Genomic DNA, 17,638 nt, shown 5'->3' with positions numbered 1-17,638 from the left:
GTGACACAGAGTATGAGTGTCTAAAGTTGTAGTATATTTCTGCAATGGAATATTACTCAGCTATTAAAAGGGGTGATTTCATCTTCTTCACCCCATCTTGTATGGAGCTTCAAGGAATCATGTTAAGTGAGATAAGTCAGAAACAAAATGATGAATATAAGATGTTCTCACTTATAGGCAGAAGTTGAAAAACAAGATCAGAAGGGAAAACACTAAGCAGAACTTAGACTGGAGTTGGTGTATTGAACCAAAGTAAAAGATTCTGGGGTGGGGAGAGAGAGTTCAGGTCTTGGAACATAGGAAGATGAAGACCTAATGGGGGTTCAGTTGTTATGTGGAAAACTGGGAAATTTTATGCATGTACAAACTGTTGTATTTTACTGTTGACTGTAAACCATTAATCCCCTAATAAAATTTTTTTAATCTTTTTTTAAATTTTTTTAATATTTATTTATTTTCCCTTTTGTTTCCCTTGTTGTTTTTTAAAGAAAAAATTTTTTAAAGTATGGTGGCTGTCACAGAGATAGGTACAGAGATGACGGTCATCAGTGAGTAATTTATTAAGACTCCACAGCTGACAGGCTTCTGCTGATCTCTGAAGAGAACACAGAGTATGAGGCAAGGCAAAGCTTTAGGTTGATGGTGCTTGGTCACATGATGTAGACACATTTGAAAAGTTAAATAAAAAGATGGGACAGGAAATATAAAAGACCAGATGGAAAGCTCCAGAGAACAAGTGAGCTCAGAGGCCCACACAGCAGTCTTCCCAGCTGGTGGTGGTGGTATTGGCCTCTCATCCCTCAACTGTGACATGCTGGCCAGAAGGCTTCTTACAGATCCACTGATAAAGATTGTCACAATTTATGTCATTCCATTCCTGTTGCATGTGGACACAATCTTCAAACTTCCCATCCTTATTTCTCCAATTGTCCGGCTGATTTTTGGACCAAAACCTGGGAACAAGAGAGCTGCTTTGTTCCACCAGAGAGCATCCTTTTGCCCCACTGTAGCATAAAAACTAAAGTGGCATGGGTGCTAATCCCCTACTGGCCCCAACATGGGCAGAGCTGGAGCAAGGAGTGTCCTTGTGGTGACCCTATGGTAGTCCTGAGTTTGTGTGCATCAGGGACAAGGAATGTGTGTCTAAAATTGCATGCTCTATCCCAGAATTCACAATAGAGACCTTCTGGTGAGGGGACTAAGTAAGATATTGGACAGGCAAGCAAAAGAACAAAAATCTGAGAAACCTCATTCACAGGCTGCCTGTCAGTTTCAGGACCTGTCCTGTCCCTGTTTCTTCCCCAGAAAAGGCTCAGGCAAGAGTCACAACCACACCCATGTAACACGAACACATACCACACCACAGTACACACCACACACAGAAACCACACCACACTACATACTACACCACTAATGCTTATTAGGCAGGGATGCACACACAGAACTGGGACACAAGAAAATCCCTAGCTGGTTTGTCTAAGACAGTGTCGGGATAGTCCCAGCAGGTTAACTCACTTTTTGTTCTGGGCAGCATTGAATGGTGTCCCATCTGTCCAGCGCCAAGAGCCTTCAGTGCCACTGTCAGTGAGGCCAATCCAGTAGAATGAGTTTTTTGTATACTTTGTCAGAAAATTCTGTGAAGAAAAGGCAGTGTGTGACCTTGTGTAAGAACAGGCCTCCCAGCCATATGGTAGAAAAAGTCCAGGTAATTCTCTTCCTGCTCTGGACCCTAAAGCTCAGTCTTCTACAGGAAAGAGCTGGCCCCTCCCTGCACCTTGCATGGCTTGTCCAGCACCTCAGGCAGCAGCCAGGTCCCTTAAGGGAAGTCCATCTTCTCCCAGATTGACTTGATGAGGAGTGTGACTTTACTAGGATGAAGACAGATAGTGGTCAGGGGCAGAGTTGTGGTACACTAGATAAGTGCACAAGTTACCAAGAATGAGGACCCTGGTTCAAGGCCCTGTCCCCACCTGCAGGGGAGAAGTTGCACAAGTAATAGAGCAATGCTGCAGTTACCTCCTCCCTGTCTCTTCCCCCCACTATCTCATCTTCTATCAAAAGAAAAATAATGGCCACTGAAAGCAGTGGAGTCATTGTACAGGTAGGTACCAAGCCTCAGTGATAGACGGGTGGCCAAAATAAAATGAAGTAAAATAAAATAAACATAGAGATCCAGGTTGTGGCTCACCTGGTTAAATGCACATATTACAGTGCACAAGGACTCTGGTTCAAGTCCTTGGTCCTTACCTGAAGGGGGTAATCCTCACGAGTGGTGAAGCAGGGCTGCAGATGTCCTTTTGTCTCTTTCTCTCTCTAGCTCTATCTCCCTCCCCTCTTAATTTCTCTCTATCTTTATTCAGTAAAAATTAAATATAAGTAAAATGACAAATAAATAAAATATAAAAATAAAGACAGGACTGGGGAGATAACATAATGATTGTGCTAAAGGATTTCCATGGCTGAGGCACCAAAGGTCCCAGGTTCACTCTCAAGCACCACCATAAGGCAGAGATGAGTAGTATTCTAGTAGAAATAATAATAATAATAAAATAAAGACAGATATGCTTTTTCTCAAGATTTCTCAAAATAAATTACCATACCCTTTGGCAGATGTATGAGAATAATGTCAGTAGAGCCATGGGCAAGGAGCAGGTCTGTAAAATGAACTGTACCGGGAGTCAGGCAGTAGTGCAGCTGGTTAAGCGCACGTGGCGCAAAGTGCAAGGACTGGCATAGGAATCCCAGTTCAAGCCCCTGGCTCCCCACTAGTAGGGGAGTCACTTCACAGGCAGTGAAGCAGGTATGCAGGTGTCCCTCTCTCTGTCTTCCCCTCTTCTCTCCATTTCTCTCTGTCCTATCCAATAACAACAACAACAATAACTACCATAAGGGTAACAAAAGGGAACAAATAAATATTAAAAAAATTTTTAATGAACTGTTCCAAACCGATTGAAACTTTTGTCAGTAAACCTAGTAAACTGTCAGTTAACACTTTTGACAGATGAGACACTTTGGGACTAGATAGTCTCTGTTGGTCCTCAATCTCATGTGTATGTGTCTGACCTTTCCAAAAAGCTAAGCACCTGGGTCTCCTGTTTGAGAATATTCAACAGTACTGAGTTAGTAGGTGTCTAAATCACTTAGATTGACAGCCTGAAAGGAAGATAAAGGGATGGGGAGGAAGATAAGTTCCCAACACTTTAAAGGAAATCCTATAGTGCCACCTTCCTCACTGACACCTATGGGTCTCTAGGTATTTCCCTCATTCTTTAAGGAGAATGGGGTTTGTCACTACTTGTGCTTATCAGAACTCAATAAATAGCTACTTCCTAAGAAAGAAGGCATAAAAGTCTCTGCCAGGCACAACACTAAAGTCTCTTATCCACACCAGCCCCATCAGTGTTATTCCATGCCCACAACTCTGACCTGCTCTTCCACTGAGGTCATCGAGGTCAGGTGGGCTTTGTTGGATACGCAGAACTTCTCGGCCTCATTCCAGGACTTCTTGGTATCAGAGAAGTAATACAAGTTGCCACTGTAGGCCATCCAGCCTTGCAGGAGCAGCTGGAGAAGTTGATCTGGAGCATTTGGGAGGAGAGAGAACCAGGGATTGACTATCATACAAAGATCAATAATACCTGGTTCATGTCCTCTAAGAACTTAGAGTTCTTAGTAAACAAGTAAAATGTTTTTTAAAAAATTGTTAAAGATGCATTGATTGAAAGCCAGATAGATGCCTCTTATAATAGAGGCATGAAAGAGGATCTGTTCTTTTTCATCTGGGGTAGATAGTAGGATTGAGGCAAGATATCCCAGGTGAAATGTTACTTGGGTTGAATCTTAAAAGACTAAGGAAGAATCTTTCAGATTAGAGATAATGAGAGCATTCCAGGCAATAGGGAAATGTAGGTTTGAGAGCATGAAGGCATGAAACTGTATGACAAAACTTGATCTGTGCAAGTACTTGATATGACCCCACTACTACACACTATTCCTACTCCACCTTCATCATACATAGTTTGTTTTCCAATGTTCTTCACTTGGGCCAGGTGATAAGAAACTTGGGAGCAGGCACTGTGCCACTGAGGTATATGAAGTCTATGTAGTAGTACTGTTCCCATGCTCCTTTGGGGAGGGTTGCATACTGAAGTAAGCAAAGGACTGGAGGGGCAGAATCTTCCACCTTCCCAAGAAACTGTACCCAGCCCAGCCCAGTTCGCTCCCTCCCACTTACCCTGTGTGCTCTGCAGCTGCTCCTGTGAAGCAAAGGTCGCACGGAGGGTCTCCAGGCCACTCTGAGTCTCCTGTATTTTCATGGCTAGAGCTGTGGTGTTTGCTAAATTCCCTTTTAATCTCTGGATCTCCACATTGGCCTTCTTCAGGTCTCTCTCTAATATCTGGGTCTTAGAATCCAAGGCCTCAGTAGCCTTCATTCCTTGTTTCAGGGTTTGTATCTCCACATGGGCATTTTTTAACTGACCAATTAACACTTGGTTCTGGGAATTTAAGGCATCTATGTTTTTCATTTCTCTTTTTAATACTTGGAGCTGAGCATCTGTCTGCTCTAGGTGGCTGTTTGTTTGTTGGGTCTGGGTAGTGACTTTTTCTAAATCGTTTTTGAGTAAGTGACTCTCAGCTCTAGCCCTTTCCAAATGACCCTTTAGTAACTGGATCTCAGCACTGGTGTTATCTAAACCTCCTCTGATAAAGGACTGAGTCTGGGAGTTCAAAGCATTTGCATTTTGTAAATTGCCCTTTATCCTCTGAATCTCAGCATTGGCTCCTTCCAAACTACTTCTTAAAACCTGACTCTGGGTCATGAGATCATTGACATGACTCAAATTGCCTTTCAAAACATGTATCAATGCATTAGCACTCTTTAAACTACTGTTTGTCTCCTGGGACTGAGCATTTGCCATTTCCAGCCCTACCTTCAATGCCTGAATTTCAGTGTTGGCATTTTCCAAGCTTCTGTTTAACTTGTGGAGTTCAGCACTGTTGTTTTCTGAACTGTTTTTTAGGAGACTCTGAGTCTGGAAATTTAATGCATGTGCCTTATCCAGACCTCTCTTGAGCTTCTGGATCTCAATAGTGGCCCCCTCTAAGGAACTCCTTAATAGCTGAGTTTGGGAACTCAAGGTATTATTGGCATTTGTTATAATGCCTTTTACCACCTGGATGTCAGCACTGGTGTTCTCCAAATGACCACTAAGCAGCTGGATCTGAGAATTTATGTTATCTACTCTGCATGTCAACATCTGGATCTCCAGGCCACAGTTGGTAGAACTCTGGTCCTTAAGCTTCTGGATAGTGTCTTGCCATTGTGAGTAGTAGGAATCTGAAGGGAGGAAATGGAGAAAGCCCCAAAGCCACATTACACAGGAAAGCATTCCCTGTATGGACCAATTAAAGTGCTCTTAAAATTTCCAAGGGAAACATGTATGGTACAGCCCTGAGTACCGCTCCAGAAGCCTACAGGCCTGAAGTCAGTCCGATCCTAGGATGGGGCAAGAAATAAAATAAAGACTTACTGAGCTAGCCCACCTGAAGCAGGAGATGGAAAAAATTGAAATACTTGCCAATTATAAACTTTCATTGAGGGTCATGCTGATAATACTTGAATTGTAGTTAAACTTTGAAGTAACTGATTACATACTTTATAGATGTTGAGGTTTAATTCCACTGAAATTTCACCACTATTGTGGGAATAAAAATAGGTATCCATACTTTTTAAATATTTATTTATTTTAATAAGAGAGATACAGGGAGAAAGAGACACCAGAACACTGCTTAGCTGATGGTGGGGCTGGGGATAGAACCTGGGACCTCAGAGCTTCTGGCATGAAAATCTTTTTGCGTAACCATTATGCTATCTCCCAGCCCATAAAATTTTTAATGTGATGAGATTTTTATCACAGTTTAAATAAATACATTAAAAAATGAAAATACAGGCCACAGACTGAAAGAAAAGATTTACAAATCACATGATCAATAAAGGACAGGAAAAAGGGAACACATGTTAAATGGTCCCTTTTATAGAAATATTTAGAAAAAGCCAATCTATATGGCACCCAGTAGATGAATGGTTACCCTGGAGATTAAGAGAAAAAGGAGGCGTTACAAAGGACACAGGTGAACTTAATAGGGAGGACAATAAATATGTTGTTTATCTTGATTGTAGCAATAGTTTAATAGGTATATATGTATGTCAAAACTTACACTGTGTAGTTTCAGTACGTCAGTTTAAGTGTGTGTCAATTATACTTTGAGAAAGTTTTTTTAATGTTTTGTGTGTTTTATTTAAATGCGAGAAAGACACACGGTGGGGGGAGAGAAACAGAGACACAGAAGACCAGAGAACTGCTCAGCTCTGGCTTATGGTAGTGCTGAGTTGAACCTGGAACCTTGGAAGCTCAGGAACCTCAAAAGGTTTTTGTATAACCATTGTGCTGTCTCCCCAGTCCAAAAGTTAGTTTTATTTAAAAGATCATGTGTTTCTGTAAGAAGAGTTAATCCATTCTTTTAAAAAATTGTATTGATGTAACATTGCACTTTATAAAGATAAATATAATCATATGTAGATTTCAGATATTCATCATTATAAATGCTTTAGTTTATTTTTCCTATACTTGATAGGACAGAGAAAAACTAAGAGAAGGGGAAGATGGAGAAAAAAAAGATACCTGCAACACTGTTTAACTACTCATGAAGTTTTCTTCCTGCAGGTGAGGACTAGGGGCTTGAACACAGATCCTTGTACATAGTAATATGTGCACTCAACTGAGTGAACTACCACCCAGCCACAGTGGAGCCCATTCTGGGGTTGTTAGGAGAAAAATGTGTCGTAGTATACAGGTGTCCAGATACCCCCACCCCGCCCACCCCACTTCCCACTGCATCTACTTACAGTTCGGTTTAAGAGCTTCAATGCTGTTGTCTCTTGGAAACTCCTGGGAGGTTTGTGCTGCTGGTGCATGTCTTGGCTTCTGAAAACCTGGCACCACATTCCTGGATCAGCACTGTGCCTACTCCACCACATTCAGGGTCCCAGAAGAATGGAGATGGCCCCAAGAGCCCCTCAGAGTCTCCCCCATGGGTCTCAGCTCTTGGATTTTGTCCTGGGGCAGTGAGTGTGATGGTTCCCAGGAAAGCTATGGTTTGGATCTGGGGCTGGAGCTAGAGCTGGGCTAACCTTAGGGGAACACTCTACATCTAGGTCCTTTTGAGGACTTTATGAAAGAAGGGGAGAGAATAATTGGGGTTTGAAACTTACCCATAACAAAGAGAGCCACAAGAGAGATGATGGTTATTACCATAAATACCAGGGTAGCCTGAACAAGCGTCTGTCTCTGGAAGTTTGTGGGAGTTGCCACCTCGGACTCCGGACCTGCAGCGGAGGAGCCATTGTCCAGAGAGAAAGAGTGCTGGGAGGGCTGGGCAGGGTCAGCCCCTCAGGCTTGACGTCATGGCTTGTCCAGTGCAAGCATGAACACCCGCACACAGGTCATGGAGAAGAGCAATGGTATGCTTGGAAATGATTGAGAGAGTTTACCGGGGCTAAAAGAATTGAAGAGGTGGGGCCAGGTGGTGGCGCACCTGACTGAGCGCACATGTTATAATGCACTAGGACCCAGGCTCAAGCCCCCAGTCCCCACCTGCAGGGGGAAAGCTTTGCGAGTGGTGAAGCAGGGCTGCAGGTGAAGCAGGGCTGCAGGTGTCTGTCTGTCTCTCTTCCTCTCTATCACCCCCTTCCCTCTTGATTTCTAGATGTCTCTATCCAATAAATAAATAAAGATAATAAAAAAGAAAAAAAAAAGAATTGAAGAGGTGCACATGGCAGAGTCTGGCACAGAGGAGAAAGTCAACAAAAGTGTGGCTTAAATGAAAGAAAGGAGCAGCCCAGGAAGTAGTAGGACAGATAAAATGTTGGACTCACAAACAAGCAGTCCTGAGCTTAATACCCAGCACTGCTCTTCCAGAGTGATGTTCTGCTCATGTTCTTGCTCTTTCTCAACCCTCCCTCCCTCCTGCAATTTAGCTGACACCAGGGTTATTGCTGGGGTTCAGTGTTTGCACAGCAAATACACACTACTCCTGGCCACCATTATTCCTTCCTTTTTAATTTTTTTTATTTCTTTTTTGAGTAGAACAGGGAGAAATTGAGAGGGGAAATAGGAAGGAGAGACACCTGCAACACTGTTACATCATTTATGCGGCTTCCCTTCCGCAAGGAGGGGCCAGAAACGTGAACCCAGATCCTTGTGCATGGTAATATGTGTGCTCAACCAGGTCTACCACGACCCATCCCTCTCCCTTTCTCAATGTACCTAACATTCATGAATAAATAAAGCAAAAAAGAAAAATTAAGAGAAAGAAAAAAGAAAAGAAGGAAGGGGAGGGGAGTCGGGTGGTAGCACAGCAGGTTAAGTACACATGGCACAAAGCACAAGGACCCGTGTAAGGATCCTGGTTTGAGCCCCCGGCTCCCCACCTGCAGGGGAGCCACTTCACAGGCAGTGAAGCAGGTCTGCAGATGTCTATCTTTCTCTCCCCCTCTCTGTCTTCCCCTCCTCTCTCCATTTCTCTCTGTCCTATCTAAAAATAATGACATTAATAACAGCAACAATAATAACTACAACAGCAATGAAAAACAAAAAGGGCAGCAAAAGGGAAAATGAGTAAATAAATATTTAAAAAAGGAAGGGGAGAGGCAGGAGGCAGAGAGGCTGAGGCCTCGGGTTCTCACCTCGGGGTTGCAGGGAGACACTCTGGCTGTCAGTATTGAAGAGAACCTCATCACGTCTCATCTCAGCGTCCTTCATCCCCCCACGCTGTGTCCCCCACTAAGGGTCCTATGACCAGTGATGAGAAGTCAAGTGGACCACCCCAAACTTATATGCTTCTGTGTGGGCCCTGCCTACACAGAGCTCTGTCTCCTGACCATCGCTGACTCTGCAGAAGCACCCCAGCGGCCCCTCCTCTGAGGAACTCCCTGGCACCAGCCAGCCCAGCCCTCATCTTTTCTCTTTTCCCATCAGCACTTGCCCCTCCCTCTCCCCTCAAGCCTATCGCTCACACACTCTAACATAGCCCCTCAAGCACTAGTGTCTGTCTTAACACCACAAACACCACCCCCACTACTTAGGAATGAGAGGGAGGGTCTTGTCTTAGTTTCTGAAGGAAAAAAAAAAGCAAACACTGTGACATCGACTCACTCTTAATCCTTGCACCAGAGCCCCTTAAGTAGCAGGAGGTAGGGAAGGTAGGGGCTGGGACAGTATGACAGGTGTTTGAAGGTCACAAGCTGGACTGGGGTGACTCACTGCCCAGTCAAGAAAAACCTTTCCTCTCCTCTCCTCTCCTCTCCCAGGTCAACCAGGAATACCAAAAGAGACCACCTGGGACCACAACAAGGCAGGACTAGAACAACTTCAGGAACCCACCAAATCACTGGTGAGTGCAAACACATGTAGCTCATGGAAAGAGAGAAGCCTAGGGAGAGATTAAGTGACTGGTAACAGTCCAGAAGTTTAACAGTTGAGACACCACCTCCAGTCTGTTTCAGCAAAAAAAGACGGCTGAAGAGAGGAGAGGACTCCTCTAAGACTCACCAAATGCAACTGTGAGTCGCCACTGCTACTGCCTTCAGAATCTGGAGCATGAGGGGTGGGGGAGGCCCTGTGCTGACACCAGGGGACAGAGAACTAACCAGGAAACTCAGGAGAAGATCTGTATCTCCATGGACTAGCAGTGGGGCTGTGAAAGTCTCTTTGCATCACCACTGAATTATCTCTGTCCCACCCTGCTTTATCTCTTGGTCAGGAGTCAGTGAATAAGCTAAGAAGCCTACTTATAGTTTAAAAGTACTCAGGCTCCCATAGCCTACAGGAAAGAAAAAGAACAAAAGAAGCTTTTAAGCCACTGAGCTCCAACTCTGGGATTAAAATACTATTGAAACAACTGTTAATTTCCACAAATGTGAACCTTTTATTTACCTTACTTAGACACAAGTCAATCCAGGCAAGAGTGATCACTAATTTGAAAAATACTGAGAGAATGACCTCATAACATACTATATAAAATGGTTAAACCAACAAGAAGAAATATTGGAGAAATGAACCAGAACAACAGCCCAGCTAAAAGCCCCCCCAAAGGATGAAGCACAAAATAACGAGGACAACATCCAAACACTAGTTAAGGAAATAATCACAGGAGTGAGTAAAGAGTTTGAAAGAATTGTCATCAGAAATGTAGAAACAACAAATGAGACTCTGGAAAAAAACACTAACTATCTCAAGGTTATTAGAGAGCTGAAAGCTGAAATAGCTGAGCTAAGAACACAACTAGCTGAACAAGCTAAAACAGTATCAGAACAGGGAAACAAAATAGATGAACTCCAGAAAACAGTAGAGGGCAGAGAGAATAGAATCAATGAGGCTGAAGACAGAATTAGCAAGATCGAGGAGAATTAGAGACAACTAAAAAAGAAGTAAGAGATCTCAAAAAGAGATTAAGAGACACTGAAAACCACAACAGAGACCTAAGGGATGACTTCAAAAGAAATAATATAAGCAGCATTGGCTTACCAGAGGAAGAAAGAGAGGGAGGGGAAGAAAGCATTCTTCAAGACATCATAGCTGAGAACTTCTCTAGTCTAGACAACATCAAAGACATAAAGATTCAAGAAGCCCAGAAGGTCCCAAACAGAATTAACCCAGACCTTAAGACACCAAGACACATCATATTTAGAATGGAAAGGAATAAGGGTAAAGAAAGGATCCTGAAGGCTGCAAGAGAAAAACAGAGTCACCTACAGAGGAAAACCCCTAAGATTAGCAGCAGACTTCTCCACACAAACACTACAGGCCAGAAGAGAATGGTAAGATATCTACCAGTGCTCAGTGACAAAGGCTTTCAACCAAGACTACTGTATACTGCTAGACTGTCATTCAGACTAGATGGAGGCATCAAAGCCTTCTCAGACAAGCAACAGTTGAAGGAATCAACTATCACCAAGCCTACCCTGAAAGAAGTTCTGGAAGTTCTCCTCTAAAAGTCAGACCACCACAAATAGGCCATAAATCAGAACACCCTAAAACTCTACAAGAATGGTGTTAAAATATCTTCAATCTTTGATATCAATAAATGTCAATGGCCTGAATTCACTTATTAGAAGGCACAGAGTAGGAAGATGGATCAGAAAACACAACCTAACAATATGCTGTCTACAGGAAACTCACCTAACTCAACAAGACAAACACAAACTCAAAGTGAAATGATGGAAAACTATCATACAAGCCAATGTCCCACAAAAAAAGGGCAGAAACAGCCATTCTCATACATGACATGATAGACTTTAAATTAAGTAAAATTTAAAAAGATAGGGATGGACACTACTTAGTGCTCAGTGGGTCAGTCAATCAAGAAGACTTAACAATTATTAACATCTATACACCCAATGAGAAGCCATCTAAATACATCAAGCATCTACTGAAAGAGCTACAGCAATATAATAATAGCAACACAGTCATAGTAGGGGACTTCAACACCCCACTCTCTAAACTTGACAGATCATCCAGGCAGAAAATCAATAAGGACACGAGGGAGGTAAGTGAGGAGATAGATAAACTGGAACTATTGGACATTTTCAGAGTCACTCATCCCAAGAAACTGGAATACACATTTTACTCAAATCCACATGGGTCACTCTCAAGGGTAGATCATATGTTGGGCTACAAAGACAGCATCAGCAAATTCAAGAGCATTGAAATCATCCTAAGCATCTTCTCAGACCACAGTGGAATGAAACTAACACTTAACAATCAACAAAAGATTAGTAATCGTCTCAAAATGTGGAAGCTCAACAGTACACTACTTAACAACTACTTGGTCAAAGAGAGGGAAGTTCAAAGCCATACAAACACACATTAGGAAATAAGAAAAAGCACAAATAAACAGCCTGATTGCACATCTTAAAGATCTAGAAGAAGAACAAAAAAGGAACCCTAAAGCAACCAGAAGGACAGAAATCACTAAAGTTAGGGCAGAAATAAATAACACTGAAAATAAGAAAACCATACAAAAGATCAACTAAAGTAAATGTTGGTTCTTCAAAAGAGTGAACAAAATTGACAAACCTTTAGCCAGACTCACAAAACAAAGAAGGGAGAAGACCCAAATAAATCGGATTGTAAATGAAATAGGAGATATCATAACAGACACAGCAGAAACTCAGCATATCATGCAAGACTTCTATAAACAACTATATGCCACCAAGCTACAAAACCTGCAAGAAATGAACAATTTCCTAGATACCTATGAACTTCCAAAATTAAGTAAAGAGGAAGTGGATAACATGAACAGGCCCATCACAGCTAATTAAAATTGAAACAGTTATCAAAAACCTTCCTAAGAATAAAAGTCCTGGACCAGATGGCTTTAAAAATGAATTCTACAAAACCTTTAAAGAAGAACTAATAACTCTACTTTTAAAAGTCTTTCAGAAACATGAATAGACACACTGACCAGTGGAATAGAATTGAAAGCCCAGAAGTAAGCCCCCACACCTACAGACATCTAATCTTTGACAAAGGTGCCCAGACTATAAAATGGGGAAAGCAGAGTCTCTTCAACAAATGGTGTTGGAAAAAATGGGTTGAAACATGCAGAAGAATGAAACTGAACCACCATATTTCACCAAATGCAAAAGTAAATTCCAAGTGGATCAAGGACTTGAATGTTAGACCACAAACTATCAGATACTTAGAGGAAAATATGGGCAAAACTCTTTTTCACATAAATTTTAAAGACATATTCGATGAAACGAATCCAATTACAAAGAAGACTAAGGCAAGCATAAACCTATGGGACTACATCAAATTGAAAAGCTTCTGCACAGATTCGACTTCCAGAGGTGGAGCTACGAGCACCAGATCGCTTTCTCTCCTCTCCTCTCCTCTCCTCTCCTCTCCTCTCCTCTCCTCTCCTCTCCTCTCCTGGATCAACTAGGAATACCAAAGGAGACCACCCGGGACTGAAACAAGACAGGACTAGAATGACCACAGGAACCCAGTAAATCACCCGTGAGTACAAACACATATGGCTGGTGACAGAGAGGAGAGAGGAGCCTAAGGAGAGATTAAGTAACTGCTAACAGTTCAGCAGTTTATCAGTTGAGACACCACCTCCAGTCTGCTCCACCAACAAGGGGACAGCTTAAGGGAGGAGAGGACTCCCCAGAGACTCACCAAGTGCAACTCTGAGTCTCCATTGCTACTACCCTCAGAATCTGGAGCAGTGGCAGGGAGGGACACCAGAGACAGAGATCTAACCGGGAAACTCAGGAGAAGACCTATACCTCGGTGGCATAGCTGAGGGGCTGTGAAAGTCTCTTTGCATAACCACTGGATTATCTCTGCCACACCCTGCTTTATCTCTTGGTCAGGAGTCAGTGATTAAGCTAAGAAGCCTATTGATAGTTTAAAAGCCCTCAGGCTCCCATAGCCTACAGGGAAGAAAAAAAAAGAGGCTTTTAAACCACTGAGCTCCAACTCAGGGACTGAAAAAACTGTTAACTTCCACCACTGTAAACCCTTTAATTAACTTACTTAGACACAAGTCAATCCAGGCAATAGTGATCAATAATTTGAAAAGTACTGATAAAGGGAACTCATAACATAATATATAAAATGGTTAAAACAACAAGAAAAAATATTGGAGACTCGAAACAGGACAAGAGTCCAGCTAAAAGTCCTCCAGAGGGTGAAGCACAAAACAACGAGTTCAACATCCAAACATTAGCTAAGGAAATAATAACAGGAGTGAGTAAAGAATTTGAAAAAATTGTAATCAGAAATGCAGGAACAACAAATGAGAATGTGGAAGAAAATTCTAATTATCTCATGCTTATTAGAGAGCTGAGAGCTGAAATCGCTGAGCTAAGAAGGCAACTAGCTGAACAAGCTAAAACAGTATCAGAGCAGGGCAACAAAACTGATGAACTCCAGAAAGCAGTAGAGGGCAGAGAGAATAGAATATATGAGGCTGAAGACAGAATTAGCAAGATTGAGGATGAATTAGAGACAACTAAAAAAGAAGTAAGAGATCTCAAAAAGAGATTAAGAGATGCTGAAAACAACAACAGAGTCCTATGGGATGACTTCAAAAGAAACAATATATGCATTATTGGCTTACCAGAGGAAGAAAGAGAAGGAGAGGAAGAAAGCATTCTCCAGGCCATAATAGCTGAAAACTTCTCTAGTCTAGACAACATCAAAGACATAAAGATTCAAGAATCCCAGAGGGTCCCAAACAGAATTAACCGGGACCTAAAGACACCAAGACATGTCATACTTAGAATGGAAAGGAATAAGGATAAAGAAAGGACCCTCAAGGCTGCAAGAGAAAAACGAAGAGTCACCTACAAAGGAAAACCCTTAAGATTAGCAGCAGACTTCTCCACACAAACACTACAGGCCAGAAGAGAATGGCAAGATATCTATCGAGTGCTCAATGAGAAAGGCTTTCAGCCAAGAATACTATATCCTGCTAGACTGCCATTCAGACTAGATGGAAGCATCAAAACCTTCTCAGATAAGCAACAGTTGAAGGAAGCAACCATCACCAAGCCTGCCCTGAAAGAAGTTCTGAAAGGTCTCCTATAAACAACCAGACCACCACAAATAGGACATATATCAAAACACTCTAAAACTCTACAAGAATGGCGTTAAAATATCTTCAGTCTTTGATATCAATAAATGTCAATGGCCTGAATTCACCTATTAAAAGACACAGAGTAGGAAGATGGATCAGAAAACACAACCCAACAATATGTAGTCTACAAGAAACTCACCTAACTCAACAAGACAAACACAGACTCAAAGTGAAAGGATGGAAAACTATCATACGAGCCACAAAAAAGGGCAGGAACAGCTATTCTTATATCTGACATGATAGACTTTAAAATAGATAAGATTTAAAAAGATAGAAATGGACACTGCTTAATGCTCAGAGGATCAGCCAATCAAGAGGACTTAACAATTATTAGCATCTATGCACCCAATGAGAAGCCATCTAAATACATCAAACTTCTACAGCAATATATTAACAGTAACACAATCATAGTAGGGGACTTCAACACCCCACTGTCTCAACTTGACAGATCATCCAGGCAGACAATCAATAAAGACATAAGGGAGCTAAATGAAGAGATAGATAAACTAGAACTATTGGACATTTTCAGAGTCATTCATCCCAAGAAACTGGAATACACATTTTACTCTAATCCACATGGGTCATTCTCAAGGATAGACCATATGTTAGGCCACAAAGACAGCATCAGCAAATTCAAGAGCATTGAAATCATCCCAAGCATCTTCTCAGAGCACAGTGGAATTAAACCAACATTTAACAATCAACAAAAGATTAGTAACAGTGCCAAAATGTGGAAGCTCAACAGTACACTTCTTAACAACTTCTGGGTCTAAGAGGAAATCAAGGAAGAAATCAAAATGTTTCGAGACTTCAATGAAAATGAAGACACAAGCTATCAAAATATTTGGGACACAGCTAAGGCAGTACTGAGAGGGAAGTTCATAGCTATACAAGCACACATTAGGAAACAAGAAAAAGCACAAATAAACAGTCTGATTGCACATCTTAAAGACCTAGAAGAACAACAAAAGAATCCTAAAGCAACCAGAAGGACAGAAATCACTAAAGTTAGGGCAGAAATAAATAACATTAAGAATAGGAAAACCATACAAAAGATCAATGAAAGTAAATGTTGGTTCTTCGAAAGAGTAAACAAAAGAGTAAACAAAATCGACAAAACTATAGCCAGAATCACAAAACAAAAAAGAGAGAAGACCCAAATAAATCGGATAGTAAAAGAAAGAGGAGATATCACAAAAGACCCTGCAGAAATTCAACATATCATGGAGGCTTCTATGAACAACTATATGCCATCAAGCTAGAGAACCTGGAAGAAATGAATGATTTCCTAGATACCTACCAACTTCCAAAACTAAGTAAAGAGGAAGTGGATAACATGAACAGGCCCATCACAGCTAATGAAATTGAAACAGTTATCAAAAATCTTCCCAAAAATAAAAGTCCTGGACCAGATGGTTTTACAAATGAATTCTACAAAACCTTCAAAGAAGAACTAATACCTCTACTTTTAAAAGTCTTCCAGAAGATTGAAGACACTGGAATACTCCCTGCCAGCTTCTATGAAGCCAACATCACCCTGATACCAAAAGCAGACAGGGACACAACCAAAAAAGAAAACTACAGACCAATATCTCAGATGAACATAGATGCGAAAATATTGAACAAAATTCTAGCCAACCGGATACAGCAGTATATCAAAAAGATTGTTCATCATGACCAAGTGGGGTTTATCCCAGGCATGCAAGGTTGGTTTAATATATGTAAATCAATCAATGTGATCCACCACATCAACAAAAGCAAGACCAAAAACCACATGGTCATATCAATAGATGCAGAGAAAGCCTTTGACAAAATACAACATCCCTTTATGATCAAAACACTACAAAAAATGGAAATAGATGGAAAATTTCTGAAGATAGTGGAGTCTATATATAGCAAACCTATAGCCAACATCATACTCAAAGGTGAAAAACTAGAAGCATTTCCCCTCAGATCAGGTACTAGACAGGGCTGCCCACTATCACCATTACTATTCAACATAGCTGGAAGTTCTTGCCATAGCAATCAGGCAGGAGCAAGGAATTCAAGGGATACAGATTGGAAGAGAAGAAGTCAAACTGTCTTTATTTGCAGATGACATGATAGTATACATGGAAAAACCTCAGTAATGCAGCAAGAAGCTTTTGGATATCATCAGGCAATACAGTAAGGTGTCAGGCTACAAAATTAACATTCAAAAGTCAATGGCATTCCTCTATGCAAACACCAAGTTAGATGAAATTTAAATCCAGAAATCAGTTCCTTTTACTATAGAAACAAAAACAATAAAATATCTAGGAGTAAACCTAACCAAAGAAGTGAAAGACTTGTATACTGAAAATTACTAGTCACTACTCAAAGAAATTGAAAAAGACACAAAGAAGTGGAAAGATATTCCATGTTCATGGCTTGGAAGAATTAACATCATTAAAATAAATATACTACCCAGAGCCATCTACAAATTTAATGCTATCCCCATCAAGATCCCAAGCACATTTTTAGGAGAATAGAAAAAATGTTACAAATGTTTATCTGGAACCAGAAAAGACCTAGAATTGCCAAAACAATCTTGAGAAGAAAGAACAGAACTAGAGTCATCACACTCCCAGATCTCAAACTGTATTATAGGGCCATTGTCATTAAAACTGCTTGGTACTGGAACATGAATAGACACACTGACCAGTGGAATAGAATTGAGAGCCCAGAAATGAGGCCCCACACCTATGGACATCTAATCTTTGACAAAAGGGCCCAGACTATTACATGGGGAAAGCAGAGTCTCTTCAACAAATGGTGTTGGAAACAATGGGTTGAAACATGCAGAAGAATGAAACTGAATCACTGTATTTCACCAAATACAAAAGTAAATTCCAAGTGGATCAAGGACTTGGATGTTAGACCACAAACTATCAGATACTTAGAGGAA

General features: G+C 41.3%; 1 protein-coding gene across 1 annotated transcript; it reads right to left on the bottom strand.

The window, feature by feature from the left end:
* Positions 1–536: 536 nt before the first annotated feature.
* Positions 537–8,967, bottom strand: CLEC4F (C-type lectin domain family 4 member F). The gene is made up of 7 exons (XM_016188420.2): positions 8,747–8,967; positions 7,274–7,387; positions 6,908–6,994; positions 4,235–5,338; positions 3,427–3,578; positions 1,516–1,634; positions 537–953 (listed from the first exon to the last, which is right to left on the bottom strand). The coding sequence occupies exons 1-7, from the start codon at positions 8,820–8,822 to the stop codon at positions 794–796; spliced, it is 1,812 nt and encodes a 603-aa protein (XP_016043906.1). The 5' UTR covers positions 8,823–8,967; the 3' UTR covers positions 537–793.
* Positions 8,968–17,638: the final 8,671 nt, after the last annotated feature.

This window comes from Erinaceus europaeus, chromosome 3, assembly GCF_950295315.1.
Source record: "Erinaceus europaeus chromosome 3, mEriEur2.1, whole genome shotgun sequence".
In the NCBI taxonomy this organism is placed as follows: Eukaryota; Metazoa; Chordata; class Mammalia; order Eulipotyphla; family Erinaceidae; genus Erinaceus; species Erinaceus europaeus.
This window is presented reverse-complemented; position numbering and strand designations above follow the sequence as displayed.

Coding starts and splice junctions, on each gene's coding strand:
- CLEC4F (XM_016188420.2), bottom strand. CDS start 8,822: ATGAAGGACGCTGAGATGAGACGTGATGAGGTTCTCTTCAATACTGAC. Junction 6,995..7,273: donor TGTGGCTCTCTTTGTTATGG/GTAAGTTTCAAA, acceptor ATGTGGTGCCAG/GTTTTCAGAAGCCAAGACAT. Junction 1,635..3,426: donor TGACCTCAGTGGAAGAGCAG/GTCAGAGTTGTG, acceptor TTTTCTTCACAG/AATTTTCTGACAAAGTATAC.